Source organism: Sinocyclocheilus anshuiensis, unplaced genomic scaffold (assembly GCF_001515605.1).
Source record: "Sinocyclocheilus anshuiensis isolate Anshui unplaced genomic scaffold, SAMN03320099.WGS_v1.1 scaffold238, whole genome shotgun sequence".
NCBI lineage: Eukaryota > Metazoa > Chordata > Actinopteri > Cypriniformes > Cyprinidae > Sinocyclocheilus > Sinocyclocheilus anshuiensis.
The window spans coordinates 1,842,674-1,868,172 of record NW_015547674.1 but is presented as its reverse complement, the minus strand read 5'-3'; the positions used below and the strand labels follow the sequence as shown (position 1 = coordinate 1,868,172).

The following is a 25,499-nucleotide window of genomic DNA, read 5'->3' as shown; positions in this document are numbered from 1 at the left end:
AATAATAATAGAGTCCAGTGAAGGTTGCCATACAGGTTCCTGTCCAGACGTTGCTGAGGCCCGAGAGAGGACCCTGACTTAAAAGCTCTAGGATGCCCACTTCACAGCTTTTTCAGAGGTCCCATCACACTGCTGCCAAACAGGTTCCAAAGATCCTGTCAGGATCTCCAGAAATCACTGTGAATGCCACCCTAAAGATTCCTGATTGTGCTGCTCCAGAACCTGCTGAGGTCAGAGAGGGCTGAATCAAAGGCACCACAATGGTCACTCAACAGTGCACATTTTCCCTAATCCCAGAGCTTCTTGTCCCGGCCTGCAGGTTCCTGCTGCTGCAACCCCAGAACCCACTACAGTTCCAGAGCTCTGTTGTCATGGCAGCCCCAGTTGCAAAGCTTTTCAGAGGTTCCTGGCATGGCATGACAGACTGGGTCACTCTAATGTCCGTCACGTTCACCATAAAGATTCCTCTCATTATGGTGCAGTGATTCATGCCATGGCTGCCAAAGAAGTTCCAGCCAAGGCCGTCAGTGTTACCAGTCGTCGCCTCAGCCAGAGCTGGTGTCCAAGCTGCTCCAGTCCCAGAGCTCCTCTCTTAACCTCCCTGGTCCCAGAGGTTCCTGCTAAAGCTGCTCTGGTCCAAAAGGATTGTGTCAGAACTGTATCATAGGATCCTTTCCTATCACTGGTGTGATTCCTTTATATTACACCTGTGTGCCACATTAAAACGACTGTTGTTTTAATAGGAAAACATATCTGGAAACATTCCTATTATGTTTCAGTTCTAGAGAGGTTAAACCTCTTGTTTATATTTTTCACTTTGAATTTTAATTTGAACAATAAACTCACCAGGTAAGTAACAACAAATATAATGGAAAAAAGAAAAAAAAAAAGGATTGCATTTGTAGTAATGCATCAAGGGTGCCCAAATTTTTTCCTATGAATGGCCAAAAATCTAACTTGAATTTTGCTGCAAAATTCTGCATCATATACCAAACTGTATTGTTTAAGTTAGCATGGGTTCCCCTCATTTGTTTCATAATATTTAAAATAAATATAAAACATTACTCTTTAATCTGATTAACTAATGGAGCTTTATTTTTTTCAAGTTTTATAGTTCAATGAACTTATTACAATAAAAACAAACCATCACTTTTATAATACAATGGAGTTCAATGCCGAATACACTAGACAAGTTGTAAGGAATAAAACCATGTGCTTGCGATGTCAGTGACCTCTAATGAGAGATATGAAGCTGGTCCTTATTTTTCAAGTTCATCCACAAGGAAAGCCAGGTCAGAGAGCCATTTCTTATCAGTGGGCACTTGAATATTACCATTCTTGCTTTCCTGAAAAACTCTGATCTCATCACGCAGATCAAAAAATCTCCTGAGAACATTTCCTCGGCTCAGCCGTATTGCGCATCTCATCCAGCAGTGCCTTGAACAGTCGGTGAGAAAACACCTTGGAGCATATATTGTTGCATCACATCCACAAACCAGACAGATTTTGCACATAGCTGTTCCTGATGTAAAATGCAGTGGTACGTCACAACTTTTCCTCCACATTCACTGACTTTCTGAGACACCAGAAAGGCCAGATTTCCTCCCTATCATTGCCGGTGTAGTGCCGAAATTTGCACCCTGCCAAATTATGCACCCCCTAGTATTGGTAGGTTTAGGAGTAGGTGTGGGGGAGGGGTTAGGATTAGGGGTGGGGTTGGGATTAGACAATCAGGTAGCGATTTCAACGAGGGGGTGCATAATCTGGCAGGATGCAAATTTCGGCACTACACCGACGCTCCATCAGTTGTAATGCCAGTCATCTTCTCCCACTTTAATTCGTTTTTTCACTCTCTCAACAGCAAAAAAAGATCTTCTCCTTTAGTAGTACCAGAAAGGGTCTCAATGCCAGCCAGCTCTTGTGTCACTTCAAAATTTTCATTTACTCCACGCAAAAAATACCAACAGCTGTGCAGAATCAGATACGTCGGTGCTCTCGTCGCATGCTATTGAAAAGGCAGAGAACGCACCTGCCTTTGCCTTGATTTGCTCGCCGATGTCTTGTGCCATGTCCTCTATGCGTCGGGTAACAGTATTTCTTGACAGGCTGATTTGTGAGAACATTTGTACCTGAGAAGGACACACTGCAAGACATTCTTTGATGAACTTTCCAGTAGCGAAGGCTCTTCCACTTTTAGCAATCAGAGCGGAAACCTGATAACTGGCCCGTGTGGCACTTTCTTGTGCTGATGAAGGACGAAGCAGCGCGCTCTGCTCGGATAGAAATCTGGCAAGCGGCTTGTTAGCCTTCTGTTTTCATGCCTCGCCGCTGTACTTTGAGAAAGCTGCAGAATGTTTAGTTTCATAATGACGACGGATATTGTACTCTTTTAAAACAGCAACAGACCGATTGCAAACTAGACATACTGCCTTTCATTTGAATTCAGTAAATAAAAACTCATCTTACCAAATTTAAAAAAAAAATTATTTCTCCATTATTGCATTTTGGCCCTTGTTTGGGCATCTATCTATCTATCTATCTATCTATCTATCTGTCTGTCTGTCTGTCTGTCTGTCTATCCTACTTTTATAATATTAAATAGAACAGTTATGTAATATATATTATATATAGTAGTATATAGTATATAATGTATATAGTTGTATAATATATATTTTTGGTCACACTTTAGTTTTGGAACCAATTCTCAGTATTAACTAACTATTAACCATGACTTATGTCTCAAGGTAGTTGTTAAGTTTAGGTACGGGATGGATTAAGGGATCTAAAATATGCTCATGCAGAATAAGGCATTAATATGTGCTTCGTAAGTACCAATATACTAGTAATATGCATACTAGTTAATAATGAGAATTGGTCCATAAAATAAAGTGTTACCATTATTTTAATACTACAGAATAGCTGAGTAACTGCTTGTGTATCGCATGGGCATTTAAAATAGAAATAAATACCTAATTTGATTTCAAAGTAGGCATTTCACTGGTTAAAAAAAAAAAAAAAACATGTAAAATGTTGAATCAACAAGATGGCTTAAATTTGGGTGGCCCAAAATCAAAGGATGTCGCTGTCACGTTGGAGCAGACGAGTGTCACGCCTCGCGCAAATAAAAGCCTGCGCAGTTTCGAGAAGCAGTGAACTTGACAGCTCCGCTCTCCTCTGATGTGCCTCATGGATCAGAGGGATTCCGCGGACGCTACAAGATGACAGAGGTCATCAGGGGCCAGCTGCACACTTTAAAAGCACTGTCCACAGCTCGGCCTCCCCGATCACTCGGACCTCAGACGAGCCAGGAGGAGGAATCGGACGCGGTCGATCGGTTCACAGTTGAAAACTTCATTGATTCGCAATGGAAACTCAGCCAATCGTATTGTTCGCCGTCTTGGTGGTTTCCCTGATGCACGCGGGCTGCGTAAAGATCTCTAATCGCAGCGCGCTCGTGGGAGAACATCGTAAAGCCTTCGTAGGTTCATATTCCGACCTCAGTCTCCAGTCGTATCCCAGGTACCCGCTGTACATGATGCAGTTATACAGAGACTTAAGCGGTAAGATGCCTACTACTCCAGCCAGTGCCGACAGCCCAGCTCTTCACCAGTCTGACTTCGTCCTAAGCCTGATTGCGCAAGGTAAAACACGCACTACAACACGCATTTTTGTATGCAAAATGTGCTCAACCTAACAAAAAGGTCATATGGTACACTGAAAATTGACATCTAAATTGAATGGTTTTATTCAACCACTGAATCGATTTACATCGATTTATACGAACAAAACTCACTTAATGGGTTTAATCAGGGTGACACTTTTTACAGTGCACAACCATGTCATAACTAATCATTCATCAGCACTCGTAGCCTATTTCATTACATTTATGTATTTGGCAGACGCTTTTATCCAAAGCGACTTACATTGCATTTAATCTAGGCTATACATTATATCTACCAAACATGATATTGCATCCTTATACCAACTGTACCAAGTCATTTTGTAAGTGGTCAGGAATATAGGTCCGAATGCAAACAAGCAAGCAAGATTTTTCGTGTTAGTAACAATAAGCACATGCGTTTTAAAGAAGAGTAAAAGAGTAAAGCCACAGCATCTGGGGAACTTGTGGGCTCATTATCAGCTCTCGAGCTATCTGACCCTCAGGTTTTACAACTCAGTAGTGTCACAATGCTTATTCAACTTTAAAGAGCTGGCTGTTTTATGTACACGGGTGTGTGTATTAGCCCTTCAGACGTCTGTTAGACCGAGAGGTTCAATACACATCTCCTGTCAAGCAGCTCGTCCGTCCTGACATTTGGCTCTGACAGAACCTGATGCTGCGCCACTGAGTGAATCTCACCAAACCTGCTCAAAGAATGATTACTTTTTTTTTTTTAATAATTACTGAAACTCGTTAAAAGGCAGTAAAGTTCCCATTAAATGTTTAGTTGTGTTGAAAATAATGTCACAATACAAAATTAAGTTAATATACGCCTATCAATATATTTTATTTATATGACCCGTTCTTATTTAGTAGCTTATTAAGTAGGCTACTTATTTTACTAGAAATGCAAGAATCTTTAGTGCTTACTATGAAGGTTTTCTTTTCGAAAAAGGAAGATAATTATTTGTTCCCCTCTCTCTTTCTTTTCAGAATGTCATTTAGTATGCTGATATTGTATTGTTGAATTAATATCTAGCCATACTTGTCTGTTATTAAAAATCTGTTTCAATCTGATTGTAACTTTCATCTGATTCCTTAAAAATAATTTTCAGTGTTTCAGGCCTACTCGTTACGTTTTTAAGACATTTTAAGAAGCATGTCCGTTCATTCTTAACCTTAAAATTGGCCTAGTTTTGAGCATTTCAATGCGCTTCGTCAACCTTTGATCTTTTGTTTGAAAACTCCATTGATTTCTATGCTAAGCAGGTTTATTTGATCCACTGCCTTGTTTAGTAAGAGGTGATGAACATTTTCTGTTTATTTTCCAGACTGTCATCAAATTGGCGAGCGATGGACCATCACTTTTGACATGTCTTCCCTCTCAGCGAGCGACAGCATTCAACTTTCGGAGCTCCGCGTCCGGCTGCCAGCGTTTTCTGCATCCAGACGCATTATTGTGGACGTCTTCCACTTACGCAAACAGGATTGTGAGTCTGACTCTGTGTTTTGTCGCCATAAGCGACTTTTTATAGGTAGCATCAAGTCAGTGCCCGGCACTCCAACATCAGCCTGGAGAGTTTTCAACATCACTGAGCTACTCGAGCACTGGTTGAGTCAGGGGACGGAGACACCTGAGGACGGAGAGGGCTCTGGGAGCGGGGAAGACTTACCTGAACTGGTTACAGATAACTGGCGACGAAAAATCCAGCATCCCACTGCAGAACGAGTTATGATTGTAGTTTTCTACAAAAACAAATTTTCCCACACTGGCCGACAACGGGCCTCCAGCTTGATCAGTACAGTGGCGCACTCCAAATATGTCGTCCTGAACCGGGCACCAGACGCAGCTCAAGCTCGTCGCCACAAAAGGAACCGGGTCGAAAGGATGCGCGCAACGGATGATAGAAACGCCACGGGAATAGTAACACCTCTAGAGCAACAACAAGGGTCACTTTGTCGGCGAGTCGATATGTGGGTGGATTTTGATCAGATTGGATGGGATGAATGGATCGTGCATCCAAAGCGTTTTAATGCTTACCGCTGCGAAGGCGAATGCCCAAGTCCGCTGGACGAGTCTTTCAACCCAACAAACCACGCCTATATGCAGGTGAGATACTTAACAGTACTTAATTCAATGTCAAAAAAAAAAAAAAAAAAAATTTTACTAGACAAGTGAACAGAAGTTTATGTCCATTTCTCATTCCTGATTAGCTAAAAAAAATTATTAACAATAATAATAATAATAAAATTGATCTAAATGATAAAGTAACAGGGAACATTCTCATAACTTCACTTGTTCCGGCAAGGTTCTCTTAAAGTTCTTAGAACATTAACAGAGCGTTCGCTTAAAGTTATCTGGTCTTTAATAACGTTCTTAAAACATTAGTAGAAAAACATTATTTATACATCATTCATGGAATGTTTTTTTTTCTAAAACGTTTTAGTCTTTAACGTTTTTAAATGTTACTTGATTCAGAATATCCAGAGAACATTCAAAAGTAACATTCCCATAATGATAAAAACGATCAAATGGAATGTTGCCTTACCATTCATAGATAGATATATAGATAGACAGACAGACAGACAGATAGACAGACATATATATATATATATATATATAGATAGATAGAGAGATAGATAGATAGACAGATAGATAGATTTAAAAAAAAAAAAAAAAGGAAACATTCTTATTGGGAAAGTTTACAAAACATTCTTAGAGCGTATTTTTGTTAGCTGGGCTATTTATACATATTTGTTGTAATGCATATCATTTTATGGTGATTTGCATAAAAACATTGTGTGCTTACAGGATGATGTTCATTACTGTCTTACTGTAATAATAAACTATTAAGAATAAACACTGAGATGAAAATAATAAAAAAAACTGAAGGGGAACGTATTGTGATTGTCACTGTCATAATGTCATTTTTAATTTTTTTAATGCAATGTATAATTGGTCATTTTTACTACTGTATATGCAACATGTAATTTATTTTTTGTATGGTGAAAAATGACCCCACTTCGACCAAAACAAAACGATCTAGAATTAAAAGCTTTTTAATGTTTAATTTGAGGTAATTGAGCGTTTAATTGAGGTGTAGCCTATAGTTAACGGAAATATATGGGTGATATAATGTTCTGCTTGCTTTCTTTTTCCAGAGTTTGTTGAAGGTTTACCATCCGGAGCGCGTCACCTGTCCGTCATGTGTGCCGACGCGCCTCAGCCCGCTCTCCATGCTGTACTATGAAGGCGATGGTGTGGTCATGCGCCACCACGAGGACATGATCGTGGAGGAGTGCGGTTGTCAGTGAAGTGTGTTGCTGTGTTGTCATAGAACTCTGACGATGCACTTCCAGTGGGTTGCTCTAATAACGCTTACAAGGTTTAAAAACATTCCATAATTACGTTTTTGAACGAAAACACATGAGTTTAGAGAATTCCAAACAAAAAACCACTGAAATGCTGTGCAAATTAAGGAAATATTTAATATTTAAAAGAAATTCATGTAAATATTTTGTATTTGGGAGCGTAGGCTATATTTTTACTTAATGTAAATATGCATTGTGATAAAATGTGATGTGAAATGTGTTTTTTTGTATCATTATCAGCAGGTTTGATACATTTTTATATAAAATATAAAAAACCAATAAAGCAGAACATTATTTCAGTATTTTATTTTGTTGACTTTGTTATATGTTGTACTGTAGTTTGGGCAATCATCATTTTAGTATAGCCCTAGTGATTTCTTATTTGTATATTGGTTTACTCAAATGGAGCTTTAAATTAATTAAATAAATTTGCTAAATTCTAAAATGTTTTAACATTTAAAAGAAATGTCTATAGTGAGTAAAACTGACATCTCTAATGCTTGATGACATTGGTGGCTATAACCTGAACACACATAATTGAAATGCAAAGGAATCATTCACCCAAAAATGAAAATTTGCTGTAAAGGCCATCCAAGATGTAGATGAGCTTGTTTCTTCATCAGGTTTGTAGAAATGTAGCATTGCATCAGTGTCTCAGCAATGGATGCTCTGCAGTGAATGGGTGCCGTCAGAATGAGAGTCCAAACAGCTGATAAAAACATCACAATAATCCAGTCCATCAGATAACATATGGAGAAGACAAAAGCTGCGTGTTTGTAAGAAACAAATCCATCATTAAGATGTTTTTAACTGTTTTAAACTTTTTAACTAACTATAAATTGTTGCTTTCAGCTAAAATACAAGTCCTCTATCCATAATATAACTTTCTCCAGTGGAAAAAGTCTTCTCATCTGAATCAGGAGAGAAATATGCACAGATATGGAATATATAGACTGTGGGTGTATTTTGATGCGAGAGGACAACAGGGGATGGACCTTTTCACCGGAGGAATTATTATTATGGATTATGGCCTGGTATTTTGACCAGAAGTGACGGTTTATTGTTAAAACTGATGGATTTGTCAGCCTGCAGGCCTTCTGATCCTCTCAATGGACACATTGCCTCACTCCTTTTGTCTAATTAAAGCACATCTTCATGTCCAAAAATCCCACCAGGATGGGTGCTGTGAGAATGTGTTACTAAAAGCTGTTAAGAAGGAAAAGTATTTGAAGGGTGGGTGTTATGTAGAGGTGTCAGGATCATCACACTTTATGTAGATGTCATTATTAGTGTTGGGTGGTCTGCAAGGTTTGTGTACAATAAAACTGCTATTAGGCTTTGTGTCATGGGCAGCCCAGATGTGAGCCTGTTAACATGTTCACTATCTCAAGCTGCTTCATTTAAAAGGGCTTCAGGGCACTCGGAACACACGGAAAATAAGTCAAAACTCTGTTGTGAAAATACACAACAGTAGACTTGCTAAAGAATCAGAAATACTTTAATAATCCCAGGGGGAAATTATTTTTGTTACAAACTCCAGATATACAAACAACATATGTTAAGAACAAAAAAAAATAAATAAATAAATAAATAAAATAATATATATATATATATATATATATATATATATGCAACCAAGGAAAAATAAGCATTTGGCTTGAAATTATACTGTTTTAATAATGCATTGTGAGGCTTTATTGTTTTTGTCCTCCAGTCAGAAGGTTTCAATATGCAAGAAACCTGGGGCACAAGAGTGATTTAAAGTTTATTTACGCAATTGAAAGAATGATTTCCTCATGACTCCATTGCATCAATTAAAGTCTTGTGAAGTGAAAAGCTGAATGTTTGAACCATCATTAATACGTCCTCCATCTATAATCTTGCTTTCTCTGGTGAAAAAGTCGTCTCGTCTGAATCAGAAGAGAAATATGCACAGATCAAGCACCGTTTACAAGTGAAAACAGTCCAAAACAGCTAACTGGAGGAAGTGTTATTATAGATTATGGACTCGAATTTTAGCCAGAAGCAACGGTTTAACGTTAAAAAGTCTTAATGATAGAATTTTTTTTTTTTTTACAAACTTGCAGCTTTTCACTTCACAAGATGTTAACTGATGGACTGGAGTGGTGTGGATTACTTGTGGATTATTGTGATGTTTTTATCAGTTGTTTGGACTCTCATTCTGACGGCACCCATTCACTGCAGAGCATCCATTGCTGAGACACTGATGCAATGCTACATTTCTCCAAACCTGATGAAGAAACAAACTCATCTACATCTTGGATGGCCTGAGGGTGAGCAAATTTTCATTTTGGGATGAACTATTCCTTTAATGCAATATATTCGCCAAGAGAACAATAAAAAAGGGTGACCACAAAAATCCATTTGTGAGTTTTTATTTCTTTATTAATTCTGTAAATGTATCTTCGGCTGGTGTACAGGGTTGAATATTTCTATATATTTCTATAGACATTTAAAATCTTGTCTGATTCAAAGACCTATAGTAGCGATAAAAATAAATCCATAAACAAAACGAAAGAAACTTTAAAGAAGCACAATGCTTCTATATTCCCACAGGCACCCCCCTGAAGTCTTGTTTGCTAAGATGCTATAAGTACATCCATGACATTAAAGTATTCCCATATTCCCAAATAGCAGGTCATAAATTCCCACTTGCAAGTGCAAAGCATTCTAATTAAATATAATTATATATATGTATTAAAAGATGTATTAAAAACATCTTTTTCTGTGCAAGTGTGCATTTTGCATTCCTTTTTTTGTAATATGCTATTGCGTTTATACTGATTTCAGATCATTCTGTAGTAAATAGGAGTATAAATATTCTGTCATTTTGCAACAGTTCACATTTTTGCAAGAGGTTTGTTTAAACCATTGCTTAGACATCAAACAACTGCATTGCTAATTTGACGTATCCTTGCTGCCATACTGGAATGGACCGGCCCAAATACTTTACGCAGCCACTGTGATCTGTGCGGTTTGAGTTTTGTTCAGGGAGGGACTGGAGGGAGGACCCATCAATGCCAGCAGAGTGGCCGCATTAATTTATTCCTAGAAATTCAACCTTAAGTGCTGGAAATCCCAAACCACGTAAATGAGAAACATCTGAAACCTGATTTAAAAAAAAAAAAAAATGCACATAGGATATGAATAAAGAGCTTGTTGACTTCTATTATTACATCCAAGAGTTTCAGTGCATGGTTGGGAAATTATTTTCCCAGTGAGTCAATGAATTTTATATCCCAATAATATAAAAAAACTAAAAAAAACTTTAATAATCCATCGGCAAAATGGATGATTAAAAAACAATAATATATTATAAAATAATATTTTTTATTTAATGGAAGACATTCATGTATTATTTTCTATCATTAATGTGCATCCGTATATGAATTGATTCTATGAATAATATAAAAAATGTTAAAAGTGATGCTTAAAAATGTAGATTCAGTGTTATTCATGTGACTTGAATGTGATGTACAAAGAACCAAAGACAATGAAGCTTTAAATAACAATGCTACAGCATGACATACAATGCTACAATAAATGGCCTATATTTGGTATCATGCTCTTATGATATCAGAATCAGAATATTATTTCCATACATCTGAGATGTTGATTTGAGGTTTTTGAGATTATTTTGTTTCACCCTTTAAATTCAAAGGATGATTTCAGGTTGAAGGCTGTATGCTGTGTTCAGATGCTACATAAATAAGTGATCTAAAATGAGATTGTTTGCATGATGGCCAACCAGTGCTGCAGTGATCACCATTTGCATAATATGATATAGTGTTGAGCTGTGCATGGAAACAACAGCTCTACAACTGGACTGGCTGTTGTAGCTAAACAACTCCCGAAGAAAGATACGAGTGGAAAAGAATAACGTCAGTGCAGGTCCAGATAATCCACATTATTATTAGTGTCTGTGTGTGCGTTTATGAAGTCAGGTCTGTTCTGCTGTGGGACAGTGAACAGTCTGATCACAGTGCTCAGTGGCTACGTGTCTTCATCAAGCGTAAGAGAGGCAAAGATGTCTGAAGTGTTCACACCTTTTTGTCAAGCATGTGTTGAGTGCCTAAAAAAATATTACACATCTATTCTCATCAATGAAAATGTTTGGTTTTAAAAATGAGAAACAATACGGAGTGTGTTGCTCTCCCTAAAAATAATATATAGTGCGCACCATGAGTATTAGCATCATCTGTAATGGTGAACAAAAAGACAATGAAAACAAATGTCTATTATGCTGAAAAGATGAGAAAATATCTAACCTTTCAGGGAAGATATATAGAATATTAGTAATAGCAGTAGTAGTAATACTAGTATTAAATGTTTTGCCAATAATTGGCAAACCAAGGTCACTAATCAAGCTTTCATATCCCACTGCAAACCTGTAGAGTAAAGCCCAACATATACAGTACATCAGTCTGTGTGTGTACAGCATGCACATACTATGCTGATGATGATATTTAAGCATAAAAGTACACTTTGGGCTTAAGCTATATATGGATATGGGATAAAAGGGATTTCATATTGGGGAAGACTCTCAAATCTAGACATACTGGCCTCAGAAAAGAGAAAACTGAATAGAAATCACTAGAAGGGTGATAAATGCAGGGCTGGCAAGACTTGTGTCATGTCTAGGTAAGACGATGTTGGTTTTTGGGCTGCCAAAGTTAAACAAACTAAGATTAATTAATAATGCTTTAGTTACTAAACCCTAACCCTAACGACTTAGTTTTCATTGTTAGTTCATGTTAACTAATGTCAGCAAATTTCGTACCTTATTGTAAAGTGTTACCAAATATCTTTGCACCATAATTTTTTAATTTTCTTTCCTTAGGAATAGGTTGAATTATTACCTACAAAACAAACCACAAGATTAATTGTGAATAATTATTTGAATCTACTGACAGCCTTTATCTACATTTTACGAACAATTTTACTTCACTGAAAGGTTAGACTTTTTAACAATCATTTATAACGAGAAAAAATAAAATGATTGCTTTTTTGCTCCTAAGGACTCTTTCCACTATAAAGCAAATGCGAATGGTGGATAATGTAAATGTTAATATTATGCATATAAGCTCCTCTGTGCATATCAAGTTACTGAGAGGAAGCTCATATGACACAGAGGTTTGCAATGTATACAGAACAAAAACAATCTTGCTGCAGCGCTGCAAACGTGTACATATAGAGCCCCACGGTGATTTGAAAGTATGTCCAATGCACTGTATCCAATGTACAACTGCAAATTGTATCCCTTGAGCCTAGTCTATCTCAGGCAACACAGGACTTCACAGCTCATTTGCTACACAATTATACCTTTACAATACACAAGACACGTAATATTGGACTGAACAAGAATTCAGGAGCAAGTATTGAGACAGCAGCAGCAGCAGTAGCAGCAGCAGCAGCATCATCGCATAGGTTGTTGTCATTTTTTTTTGTCTGTGTAAAAGAACACACGCACACAGAAGGTACATTCACATCATATTTGAGTGCATATTATGTATAATACCAGTACAAGAGGGTCAGACTCCTCCTGGTGGGAAACCTTTTCAATAGTACTGTGTTCTAGACTCGCGTGGAAGACTACATTTCAGGAAACTCTGATTAAAACTAGCTTTTGTGTCCCACATGCCCCCAAACCACATCCAGTTGGCCAAAGTCCTTCCCCACACCATTTTACAGCCCTTGCGGTACGACAGTATTTTCTCACCTCATAATTGCTTGCAGTCAGTGCTGTATGTAAAGGCAGGCCATGCGACAGCACTTTCACATGCTGATATTGAGATTACAAGAAGCACTTCTCAAGTGCTTGCTTTTTTTCATTGTTTGGTTTCATTTTTATAAGAAATCATGCCTCTAGCCACTAGTGTTTGTTTTGCTTGTTAAAAAAGTCCTAAAATCTCTTTTTCGTAGTTGACATCCATCATCTATCGCCGGTGCTCTAGTTCGGTTTTCTTCTTTATTTGACGCCCATCATGTGTCAGTGAAGGATGGTTCGGGTGTAGGTGTCAAGTCCTAGGTTGGAAAAATAGAAAGGAAGGTTACAATGAATCTGCGATCTTACAAGAAATCATGACTTTCCGATCAAAACAGCATGCTTTAGCTGGTTTGTTGCTGGTCCAAGTTGGTCTACCAGCTCTTACTAGTATTATTTTCCAGGTCAAAACCAGATCTACCAGCTGGTAGTTCAACTGATCAACCATTTAGAGCAAACAGTGACCATAAATGACCTTGCTAATTCAAACTATGCCTTAATATAAAAATAAATACAGCATGCTTTTATACGGGTCTGACACCAATTACCAGTTAACAAAACTCAAAGGAACGTGTACAGGATCTTTGAAAATAAAATTCCCAAAAGGATCAAATATCTCAGTAGAACATCAAAATTAATTTAAGGAAAATGTGTGCTTTTAGTACTCTTAAAATAAAGGTTCTTCATTGGCTTCAGTGGTTCCATAAAGAACCTTTAACATCCATTGAGCCTTTGCAGGTTCTTAGTGGAAAAAGGTTCTTTAGATTATTAAAATGTCCTTCACACTGAGAAAAAAAAATTGTTCTTTTAATAACTGTTCACTGAAAGGTTTTTTGAGGAACCAGAAATGGATCTTCTATGGCATTGCTGCAAAAATAAACGTAAACATTACACAAATCTAACAAGAATCAAAAATTCTGCAATTTCAATTCTAGTATGATTCATAGATGATTCTTATTAGATCCCATTGGGATTCCAAATTATGAGAGGACAGGAATAGGATCCTGTATACATTCCATAGGATCATGACCATGGGTAAAATACATAATCAAGAGTTATTCTGTAACTAAAAGGGAAGGATATTATTCCAATATTAGTTGGAAATGGACAAGATGTCAGAGGAATTTATAAGTTAATGCAGTGAGGTGAAACGTGGGCTAAGAAAGTACAACATCCAACAACATAACTTTGGGGCACACCTTATACACAATTAGTATATGTACCTCTATGCTTAAATGTTTCATTTTTATTTTAAAATCCAGCTATTATCATAGCCTACACATGCTCACTCAGATGATTTTTATAGGCCACTATTGCTTTCATTGTCCAATAAATTATTTGAGACATTGTTCCTTTAAAACGCACTTACTAGCTGTAACTAAACAGGTTATCAGTATATTTTTTTGGAACAGAACGTCTTATATATTAACAAAGTTGGATCTGATGGCCTCAATACTGCTTGATAATATAATTCAATATATTATAATTATATATTAAAGACAATTATAAATTCAAACAACCTAATAACTGATTCATTCTCAGGAGCGGTGCGTTATCTCCCAATGACTTACGATAGCTATTATTAACAAGATAGAATGTAGCCAAATTATTTATTAAAAATTGTTTAAAATAGTCTTTTATATCAGAATATTAGTCAATTTGTGTCAAATTCATTACCAAAAAAAAACCTTGCTATCTACCCAAATTCTGCATTTATTGAAATTATTATATTTTATATAAATAATTATAATTATTGAGTGATGCTATATGAATTCATATAGTTGTCTATTCTTAAGTATATCTATATCTGTTTAGAAGTTTATGAATTCACCCTTTTTAACTAGTTCAAAAGTTTGAGGTCAGTATTTTTTTCTTCTAAAGAAATTATTTTCAGCAAGGATGCATTAAACTGATTAAAGCAGCACAACTGTTTTCAACATTGATAATAATCAGAAATGTTTCTTGAGCAGGAAATCAGCATATTAGAATGATTTCTGAAGAATCATGTGACACTGAAGACTGGAGTAATGACGCTAAAAATTCAGCTTTGATCACAGACATAAATTACATTTGAAAACATATTAAAACAGTTATTTTACATTGTAATAATAATTCACAGTATTACCGTTTTACTGTGTTTTTATCAAACAAATGCAGCCTTGGTGAACTTAAAGGGATAGTTTACCCCAACATTTCTGACATTTAATGTATGAATTTCTTTCTTCTGTTGAACAGAAAAGAAGATGTTTTTAAGAATGTTGGTAACCAGTCAGTTGCTGGTAGCCATTGACTTCCATAGTATGGGAAAAAAAATTCTATAGAAGTCAATGGCTACCAGCAACTTTAGTTAGCTACCAACTTTCTTTAAAATGTCTTTTTTTGTTCAACAGAAGAAAGAAATTCATACAGCTTTGGAACAACTTGAGGGTGAGTAAATGACTAATACATTTCTTCATTTTTGGGTGAACCATCACTTTAAGAGGCTTTCAAAAACATTAAAAACTATCAAAAACCACAAACATTTGAACAGTAGCTTAGTACTTTAGGATCAGGCTTAGGAATGCTAAATAACTATTTGTACTTAGTAAGGATATAACTGCATATTTAGGATTGAGGGTAATAGTTTAAAAACTGGCAACTTTGTTGATCAGTAATGGTGTTCAGGCCTGAGTTGGAAAAATCTGATTTTTTAACTGAATCCCGTTGGTTAGGAGGATTACACTAGCACAAAGTGCAGCAATATTCTGTACCTGGAGGGAGGAGCGAGTCAGACTCACTGCTTTACTCTCCGCAGACTCGCACATTTGACTATTTGAGTACCTCCCCTCTTCACATCCACAACATCCGGCTATGGCGGAGGGCAGGTGGGGCGGGAGAGGAGAGGAGCGGATCCAGGGGAGCACAGAGAAATGAAGGGATGGGAGTGTGAATGAGTAACAAGGAGTAACGGAACAGATGGAAGAGGGCAAAGTGAAACAATTAGGTGATGTGTTAACGGAAAAGAGATCAAGTTCAATAAGCAGAACGTGCATATAACACACAAAACAAGAAGACAGCATGGAGAAGAGAGGCATGGTTCAGGAGAAAATAAATGGGAGAGGATATATAGAACAGGATAGAAAGAGAAAAGCAAATTGCATCAGAAAAGGCCAGCACAGAAGGACGGGCACATTCACAGTCTGGGCAAAGAGAAGTTTAATTCAAGTCGAGCGCATACAGGGAAACGTGACATGAACCATATAGAAATGAATGATAATGAACATCAAATGCAGTTATCAATGAGGGTTAACTGGGATGCCCACAAAGAGGAATCACATATGAAATCAACCCGGTGATGTCATTTCCTCTACAAGATCTGAAAGTCTCATTCCTAAAACTCACAAGCAGCATAGGCTTTGTACAGAATGAATACTAATGCATTGCTTACCACATACTCCACAGTATACACTGCATAGTGCTTACTACACTGTAAAAAGTGGTAACCTGCAATTGTTACCTTAAATATACTTAATTTTAACCCATAAAAATGGTTTTGTTGGTATAAATGTTTATAGGTTGGTTTAGTGATGTTGCATAATATTTTTGATTTTACCATTTTTTTCAGTGTATTTAAAAATAGTATGTGAAACAATACACTCTACAAAAAAAAATGCTGTGTTGTTTCAACCCAACTTTGGGTCAAATATAGACTAACCCAACTTTTGGGTTACAATTTTAATTCAAAAATTTAACTCAATGGTTGGGTTAGTCCATATTTGACCCAAAGCTGGGTTGAAACAACACAGCATTTTTTTAAAGTGTATGCAGTATTCAGTGCTTTAAACAGTAGTATGCAACACAGGACTTCAGTATGTTTAATTTAGTGAGTAATTTCCAGTCATGTTCTTGGAAATACATTTAAATGAAATTAATAATACAATCAATAAATTTAATTTAAATAAAATATTCCAACTTTGTGCGAAATGTCACACCATTTGTCAGTCAGATTAAATAGTGAGTAAAGAAAAAGATGTTAAATATGGGTTGATGATTTTGGAAATGGATTCTTCTGTACACTGCAGTATTCCATGGGTATATAGGTCAGTATTCCATACAGATAGTTTGCACAGTACATACTGCATACTGCAGAAATAGTAGTATGAGTAGAGTAGCATGGTCCTATTAAATAAACATTAGGCCTGCAAAATGCAATGTTATTTTTCTCCAAATCACACTGAATATCATTAATTCTGGTTCTGACTGATTCCTCTATTTGGAACGGAAAGAAAATCAGGAAATGAAAAAAGTGCCCAAGAGAAAGTACAACAATGATGCACTGGGGTGATATTAAGCACTGAACTCCAATGATATGATTACTTCAAATTCTAATATTAAGGACACATTTATTAAAAGTTTCTAAAGTTTAAAGTGCATCTATACAGGCTTACGAGCTTCTCACATTATCCAGAGCATGTATTGTCCTCCCAGCATTTCAGTAACTTGGGACATGTTATTTCTCCTTACAAATGTCCTTTTCTTCAATAACCTGGAGAACTCTTGTTGTGTTTCTTAAAGGTGAAATGTTTAATTTCCTTTAAAGGATTCATGGAGCATTCTTGCAGATACACTATAATCTTCAGTCTTATGTGGAGCACATCTATAGGCTGCATCTTCTATAAGATCTATAATGCAAAAAAAAAAAAAAGGAAAAGAAAGAAAAAAGAAAAAAACTTTGGTGTTTCCTGGTCTAAGCCTTTACTATATTCAAGCATCTAGCAGCATATTCCTCATCAAACCACCACATCCTGTCAGTCCTGGCGTAACAAGCCCAGCTAACTCAAAAGCCCACCTTGCTGTCACGGCCCAGGATGGCATAGCTCATGTACTGTTCTCCATCAACGTCTGGCTCATTGATATCCTGCGACAGCCCTTCTATGATGAGCTCCTGACCCCCTTCCTCCCCTTTTCCTCTCCGGACCACCTTCCTCACAATCTACGTCACGGATGGGTGAGATCATTGACAATTGGTGGATGAGCCGAGGGTGCATGAGAAGGAATGAAGGAGAAGATGAAAAACAATGTAATAAACATGCAAAAGTAATGTCAAAGTAATTTGCAAGTCAGGTTCACCTTGGGTGACCATATGTGCCATTTTTCCTGGACACGTCCTGGCCAGGATTTCTATATTGCCTAAACTAACCAGGTTTTGGCTTTGTTTACTCTGCGCAGACCAATCGATGTTATGATATCAAAGTACTGTGAGAGCTATAGAGAGCAGACGCTCCTTATGCTTTCGAATCGCTCTCGTAGTTCTTTGATGTAATACACCAATAGTTCTGCACAGCACTGCTTCAAGGCAAACACACCTAATATGTGCGTTTGTGAGGAATTTGCATTGCTTTGACCGTTCTCTGTAGATCCCACCTTCTCACGCGCCACGATTGGTCGATTATGTACAATTCCTGCATGTTATTGGTCAAACTACTTTTCGATCATTACCTTCAGCCAGTATGAAAACAGGAAAACAAAGCCAAAACCTGTATATTTTAGGCAATATAGAAATCCTGGCAAGGACGTGTCCAGGAAAAATGGCAAGGTTCACCTTCAAGAGTATCTCAACATAAACATGCGTTTCTTTGTCAACCGCTACTGAATTACTCTGTTCAATTTTTACTTCATGTTGACTCTAAGAACTGTTTCAAAATTGAATGAGCTGCCTTGCTGTCTGCTACCTATACAGACACCTTCCTAACCCCATGTGGCACATTTAAGTGCTTTACATAGACACATAGACAGTATAATATAATGCATAATATGTTTAAAATAATGCATTTTGATTACACAGCTTTAACATAAAGAAACTAAAAAACTTTATGTGATGCATATTTGTCATTCATAGATGAATGAAACTCCCTAAGCCGTTTAGGAACACTCAGCTAGCAGCATTGACTAGTTTTTTGTAATTTAAAGGGGCTGTATATAGAATTCAGAAACATCTTGGTTACGTATGTAACCCTCGTTCCCTGAAGGAGGGAACGGAGATGTTACGTCAGAACGACTGACGAACTGGGATCTCGCCTGAGAGCCCAATCACATTTGAGTGTAACAAAACGAGCCAATGGACAATATTTGTGTACGAGATTTCCATTGTGCACCCCTCCCGCACAGCGGGTATATAAGGAAGAGCGTGCGCAATCGCACATTCACATTCAGGGACGTCTCTGTTCCCTCCACATAATACTCTGGATAACAGAGGGTGCATGAGAAGGCATGGTGTCCTCGAACCGCGCCCTGCTGTCTGCTGGCGACTGAAAAGGGTGATGAGAGTGGCGAGGCACAGCGTCGCACACTGCAATCCGCACCCTCTTGGGACCCAGAGAAAGAGGAAACTCCTCTTTTCATGAAATTTTGGGTACCGCTGACTGTGAGGCCAGTGGTGGAACAGAACTCAAACTTAACAAAAGATTCTCCACCCGGCCCTTCTCCGGGGGAAAGAGTGGTGCGATCACCATCTCCTGAAAAGCAGGATCTTGTATCCCTAGGTCACCTGACTCAGGGACGCACTTGCTCTGATGCTATACAGGCCTGGTAGGGGCCGAGACGGGCTGCACCGCTTTCCTGTGGCCCGCTCCACACTGCGGCTTGGGTGGAGGCTACTGCTGTGGCCGTGTGGGAGCAGAGGTGGGGGCCGCAGGAGGGCACCCACAGTGACAAACAGATGGAGGGGCTGCAGCCGGTGGCAAGGTGGAGACAGCAGCGGGCCGCCGGGGCAGGGTGTACTTGATTGCCTCCATCTGCTTTTGTGTGGCCAAGAACTGTTGGGCAAAGTTCTTGACTGCGTTGCCGAAGAGGCCAGCCTGGGAGATCGGGGAGTCAAGAAATTTGTATTTGTCGGCCTCCCTCATATCTGCCAGGTTCAGCCATTGGTGGCGCTCCTGGACCACCAGGGTGGACATTACCGGACACAGGGACCATGCAGTGACTTTCATCGCTCGTAGGGCGAGTTCTGTCAATGTGTGCAGCTCCTACATCAAACCTGGGTCAGAACTAACCTCGTGCATTTGTATTAGTGCCTTGGCCTGATAAACTTGCAGGAGGGCCATGGCATGCAAGGCAGAAGCAGCCAGTCCAGCAGCTCTGTAAGCCTTGGCCGTAAGTGTGAACTTACAGGCCTTGGATGGGAGATGCAGATTACCCCGCCAGGCGGAAGCACTCTGCGGGCACAACTGCATTGCAATAGCTCTCTCGACTTGGGGGATCTTGACGTATCCCTTGGCTGCTCCACCATCGAGGGTAGTGAGGGCAGAGTAGGGTGCCCTCCACGACTTAGTTACCTCTTTATGCACCTCCGGAAAGAAAGGTACCAGGGATGGATGCTGGTGGTCAGCGTGTTGCACCCCCAAGTACCAATCATCCAGCCTCAAACGTTCGGGACACAGTGGAGGCTTCCACAAGAGTCCGATGCTCTCGGCGGCCTGGGAAAGCATAGGTGTCAGCTCTGGGTATGACTTGGTCAACGCTACCTTCCCCAAAGGGGGCAACGCAGCCAAATCTTCATACTCTGAGGACTCTAGCTCACCCTCCGATGCAGCGATCGACATCCAGTCCACCGCCTGAGCCCCGAATGAGACGCTAGGTCCCCCATTAAAAGTACCAGCACCGTCATCCGGAAGCTCCACAGCTTGCGATGTGCTAGAGGAGTGAGGGGCCCACAGAGACATACGGCAGGGGAGCCCTCACTGTGATCCTCAGGCCACCCTGGCTATTCGCTGAAGTAGTCTTCCCCCGTGAGGAGGAACTAGATCAGGGTATAGCAGAGGGGACTCCACCTCGTTTGAGGTACTCGAGCCTTGAACACAACATCACAATGGTCATTTTCCCGCAATGGGAACTTGACTCATCCACGAAAGCCAGCTCAGCGTGCTTTAAGCCAGGCACGTGAGACAGTGATTGTGACTGTCAGACAATCCAGAAACACACGGGTGGAATGACATCTTTAAAAAGACGCAACGTCACACCCGTGTCACTCTTTTAGGGAGATTGCTCTTTTCAAGTGCTGAAGCACCCAGGGGAAGGTCGCAGCACAACTGACATACCGTTACTTATCTGCAGTGTGCAGAAGGCTCTTTTAGAAAGCTCCAGTGGCAACAGGAAATGCACCAACGAACGCGACCACCGCTGACGTGCCGTCACACCAACACCATTTTACAGAGCTTCCAAACGCTCGTACTGCACACTCTCAGACGATTGCTTTAGAACACAAACGCTCGGCTCTGAAGCAAAAAGCTGAATGTGCGATTACATACGCTCTTCCTTATATACCGCTGCGCGGATGGGATGCGCGATGCAAATCTTGCATGCCAATGTCCATTGGCTTGTTTTGTTACAATCAAAGGTGATTGGGCTCTCAGGGGAGATCCCAATTCGTCAGTGATTCTGATGCAACATTGAACGTGACTGACTGAAAGGCAAAAACATCCTGAGTCCTACGTCTACGAGGGCAGCTCATTAAGCTTTGGAACAGAGCAAGAATTTTTCAATTTTCATTTGCAAAGCTTAACAAAATGATTACTGAGATGCATTTGAGATGGATTTCACATGCGAATGAGCGGAAATGACTTTGCTGCAGGCAAAGAAGCAGGATGAGACTGCTGACCTTTTTGGTGACGATGTTGCCATGCTCATCTGTAAATTGCTCCTCGCTCACTTGCTCTCCTGGAAGATCCTCTGCCTCATCACCCTAGATGAGATATGATAAAAGCAACTTAAAAAGGTGACATGGTCCTTTGTGTGCTTCACTCATTCTTTGGTTTGACATGCTCGCAACCATCCTGTGTCTAGTCAAAATATGTTGGCTAAAGGTCAAAATGATCCGTATTTAAAATCCGCCTTTAAAATGAGCAGTGTATCACTATTCAACTACAACGCTCCTGTGCAAACAAGGACTCCAGAGAGTGAGCATCAGCTGGCTGCTGGTTTCAGATTTCACACCTTCACAGCTTAAAGCTGCTGTTAAGGGAATTATTCTTCTCTCTGTAATAAACATATTTGAATACGTATATCGTCAGATTTATTCCTCGGTGCACCATTGCACTCTGAGTAAAAAACAGGAGCAAATTACAGACTTATAAACACAACATAAATTATTTTAAATGAAACACTGACAAACCACCCATGCAAAAGCTAAAGCTTTGATACAGAGGTCAATGTATCTATCATGAGTGGGATACATCACTGTTTACCAGTGTTTCCAGGTGGTATTGTGGATTTGTGATGCAGGGTGATAGAAATGCCAATACCAAATTAAAATAATGAAAAAAGCACAATTTAATGATTAAATGCATGAAATGAAAACAATAAAAAAATTAGTCATTAAGTCTTACATGCATTATATTTACTAGGACATCTAAGTATTTTAACTTTGTTACTGTATTTAAGTAAAAATTTTTAAATGATCTGCTATATATCAGAGTATTTTTCATTTGGGAAATGTTTACTCTACTACATTCCAAAGCATAATATCATACTTTTTACCCCATTATATTCATTGAAATTGTTTTGCTCTTTGTTATGTCGAACTGAATAAACTGACACCTGCTCCCAGATGTGATAATGATATCCGATTCACAATCAAACTGATTATTTTCAATGAACTCGTTGAATTGTTTGCAAATTGCAATGAATGATTAATTTGTGAAATGTACTGATTTGATTGAAGCTTTTGATGATAAATCAATTGCATTCTTGCTAAAATGTTAACAGATTTTACCCCATGTTGCAAATCCGTTTTTATATAGTCACCAGCACCACACATTTACACACATTGTTTTTCTTCATTTTAAAATACTAAATAGTATATTTTATTTCCACTTGTTTGCACACTTGAATTAACTTAATTAGATATTTTAGTATATTGAAGTTTAATGTTTTGACAATGTATGTTTTAGTATTAAAATTAAATTTTTTGCTTATTTGCAGATCAATATATAAGTGTCTTCTTCCAATAATCTTTCTTATTAAAATTGCAAAATAAGTAAACATTGTTCATTGGTCAGTACATTTGAATTTTAATACTTAAGTACAATTAAAATCAACTACTTTTGAAAATTTGACTCAAGTTAAATTGAAAAGGAGAACTTAAAGAAGAATTAAGGAGAATACTCTTAAAGAAGTAATATTTTGTCATCTGTACTTTTACTCAAGTACTTGAATTGACTACTTCGTCCACCACTGAAATGACTTAAAGTGGTCTTGACATGAGGAATCAATTTTTCATAGATCTTTTGACATATAAGAAGCTATATTATAAACAATATAGCAAAAGTTTTAGACTTTTATTGATCAATGTTAAAGGAGACAAAGCACCACAATATATGTTTTTATGTTTTGTTTTTGTTTTTGCTGCAGAGATCTACTAAAATTATAAGTGAACCTTAAAAAAAAGGGCAACACTTTAGTTTAGGGACCAATTTTCACTATTAACAAGTTGCTTATCAGCATGCATATTACTAGCATACTGTATTGTCTGTTTATTAGTACTTATAAAGCACATATTAATGTTTTATTCTGCATGACCGTATTTTAGATCCCTTGATCCACCCCATACCTAAACCTTACTAACTATTAATAAGCCGCAAATTAGGAGTCTATTGAGGCAAAAGTCACAGTTAATAGTTAGTTAGAGAGAATTGGTCCCTAAACTAAAGTGTGACCAAAAAAAGCATGACCCCTTTAAAAAGTATCCTTCAGGAGGTCAGCAGACAGGAAAGGTTGCCAATCTTTTATATAAATGTATAAAACCTAACAAATTTACAAAACAGTTTATGTGAAAAGTGCAAGAAAGATGTGTCTGAGGAATGTTGGAATTCAACATGTGTCAATGACTAGACTAACCTCTAATACAGAGCCTGTAACATCCAGTGTTTAGTGCCATATGGCTGCTTTAACATTCACAATAATGTTCTATAAGAATAATTCTTTACTCACAACGAATCAATTAGTTGTGCACTGTACTACTGTTCTTACAGACCACTGGCATTTCATGCTTGTTTGCAGGAGTGCACTCAAATGAGGCCAAGTGAAACTGAAACCAACCACCCAAGCATCACTGTAATCCCCTAGATTTACAACCTTACACATTTCACTACAGCTGAAGTCTCTCTTTTAGGGCAGCGTCTTTAAGAAATATTCTGGATTAAATATCGACAACAACCATCGGTACCTTCAATATAACTCTGCGGCGCACAACTCGAGTGGTGACATTTTCCTCTTCGTCAGCCACACTTTCATTCTCACCCAGCTCACGATCCAGTTGAGTGTGAATGCAGGCCAGCACCGATCGGACAGAGCTGCTGGCGATATGCAAGACGTTTTGGCAGCTGATGACCATGAAGGCCAACAGCACGAAGCTGAACAGCAGTTCAGTCACTAGTGCCCACATAGTGTGGCGTCACTCTCACACAAGCACTCAGAAACACGCTCCAACAGCGAGGTGAGGTCCAGAGATTTGGGGAAGGATGTTATCGTCCCCTAGTCTTCCACTCTTTCCACAGCTTTCATTTGAAGAAAGCAGGCAATTCTTAATCTGAGCCTATTCCTTCTTCGGCCATTTCTTTATTCAGCTGTGTTGGGAATGTGGTTGGCTTTAGCTTCCTTTTTTGACTGCACTCTCTCTCTCTCTCTCTCTCTCTCTCTCTCTCTCTCTCAGCTTTCCAAAAACACATCCCTTCTGTCCAGTGTCTGATTGCACATGTGATCTGTATGCTTTAAATACCCACAATGTGAGGACAACTCTCTTGTTGCGGCTCTTAGTTTGGGAGTGAACGAACAGCTGCTAACATTTCAACAACAGCAGTTTCACACCAGGTACCTCCTTTGGTTTACATGTAGTATTACAGAGTTAAACTAAGCAGACATTTGCATCAATTACACAATATAAATTTTCGTCAGAATGTTTGTGTCAGATTACTTTCAAGATTCATGTTAATTATTAACATGTTAAAAGCGTCTGCTAAATGACTAAATGTAAATGTAAATGTATTAAAAACAAAGACGTTTTTCATTAGACTTACACTACTGGTCAAAAATTCTGGGTCAGTAAGATTTTAAAAATGTTTTTAATATGTGTAAAAATAGTACAGTAAAAAACAGTAATATTGTGAAATAGTTTTACAATTTAACATAACTGTTTTCTATTGTAATATATTTAAAAAAGTAATTTATTGTTGTGATGCGCAGCTGTATTTTCAGCATCATTACTCCAGTCTTCAGTTTCACATGATCTTCAGAAATCATTCTAATATGCGGCTTTGCTGTTCAATAAACATTTCTGATTATTATCAATGTTGAAAACAGTTGTGTTGCCGAATATTTTTTGTGGAAATCTGGATACTTTTTTTCAGGATCTTTAAATGAATAGAAAGGTCAAAAGAACAGAATTGATTTAACAGAAATCTTTTGTAACATTATAAATGTCTTTATACTGTTACTTTTAATCAATTTAAAGTGTCTTTGAATACAATTGTTAATTTCTTTCAATAAATAAATAAATAAATAAATAAAATAACACTTACTGACCCCAGACAGTAGTGTACATTGTAAGTACATTTCTGGCAATGCATTTTTTAATGGTATGGTAATCAGCAGCATGCAGTTCAAATAGCTTGACTTGCCTCCCCTCAAAAAAAAAAAAAAAAAAAAAAA

General features: G+C 38.2%; 2 protein-coding genes across 7 annotated transcripts in view; one reads left to right on the top strand and one right to left on the bottom strand.

Moving 5' to 3' along the window:
• The first annotated feature begins 3,364 nt into the window (after window positions 1-3,364).
• On the top strand, window positions 3,365-6,976 carry LOC107702893 (nodal homolog). Its single transcript, XM_016505334.1, has 3 exons — window positions 3,365-3,641; window positions 4,993-5,771; window positions 6,824-6,976. The coding sequence occupies exons 1-3, from the start codon at window positions 3,365-3,367 to the stop codon at window positions 6,974-6,976; spliced, it is 1,209 nt and encodes a 402-aa protein (XP_016360820.1).
• A 4,851-nt stretch (window positions 6,977-11,827) lies between these two features.
• The window catches only part of LOC107702961 (ankyrin-1-like), a 149,477-nt gene continuing 135,805 nt past the window's right edge, over window positions 11,828-25,499 (bottom strand). For all 6 annotated transcript variants that reach the window (XM_016505430.1, XM_016505431.1, XM_016505433.1 and 3 more), the window contains 4 exons: window positions 21,454-21,537; window positions 17,647-17,790; window positions 15,569-15,666; window positions 11,828-13,078 (listed from right to left, as the gene is read on the bottom strand). In XM_016505430.1, the coding sequence (XP_016360916.1) occupies window positions 15,592-15,666; window positions 17,647-17,790; window positions 21,454-21,537 (303 nt within the window). In that variant the 3' untranslated portion in view covers window positions 11,828-13,078; window positions 15,569-15,591. The remainder of the gene's footprint in view (window positions 13,079-15,568; window positions 15,667-17,646; window positions 17,791-21,453; window positions 21,538-25,499) is intronic.

Excerpts from the sequence above, each read along its gene's own strand:
- LOC107702893 (XM_016505334.1), top strand. The coding sequence starts at position 3,365 with ATGGAAACTCAGCCAATCGTATTGTTCGCCGTCTTGGTGGTTTCCCTG. Across the intron at positions 3,642-4,992 it reads CCTAAGCCTGATTGCGCAAG|ACTGTCATCAAATTGGCGAG; the intron begins GTAAAACACGCA and ends TTTATTTTCCAG. Across the intron at positions 5,772-6,823 it reads CAAACCACGCCTATATGCAG|AGTTTGTTGAAGGTTTACCA; the intron begins GTGAGATACTTA and ends TTCTTTTTCCAG.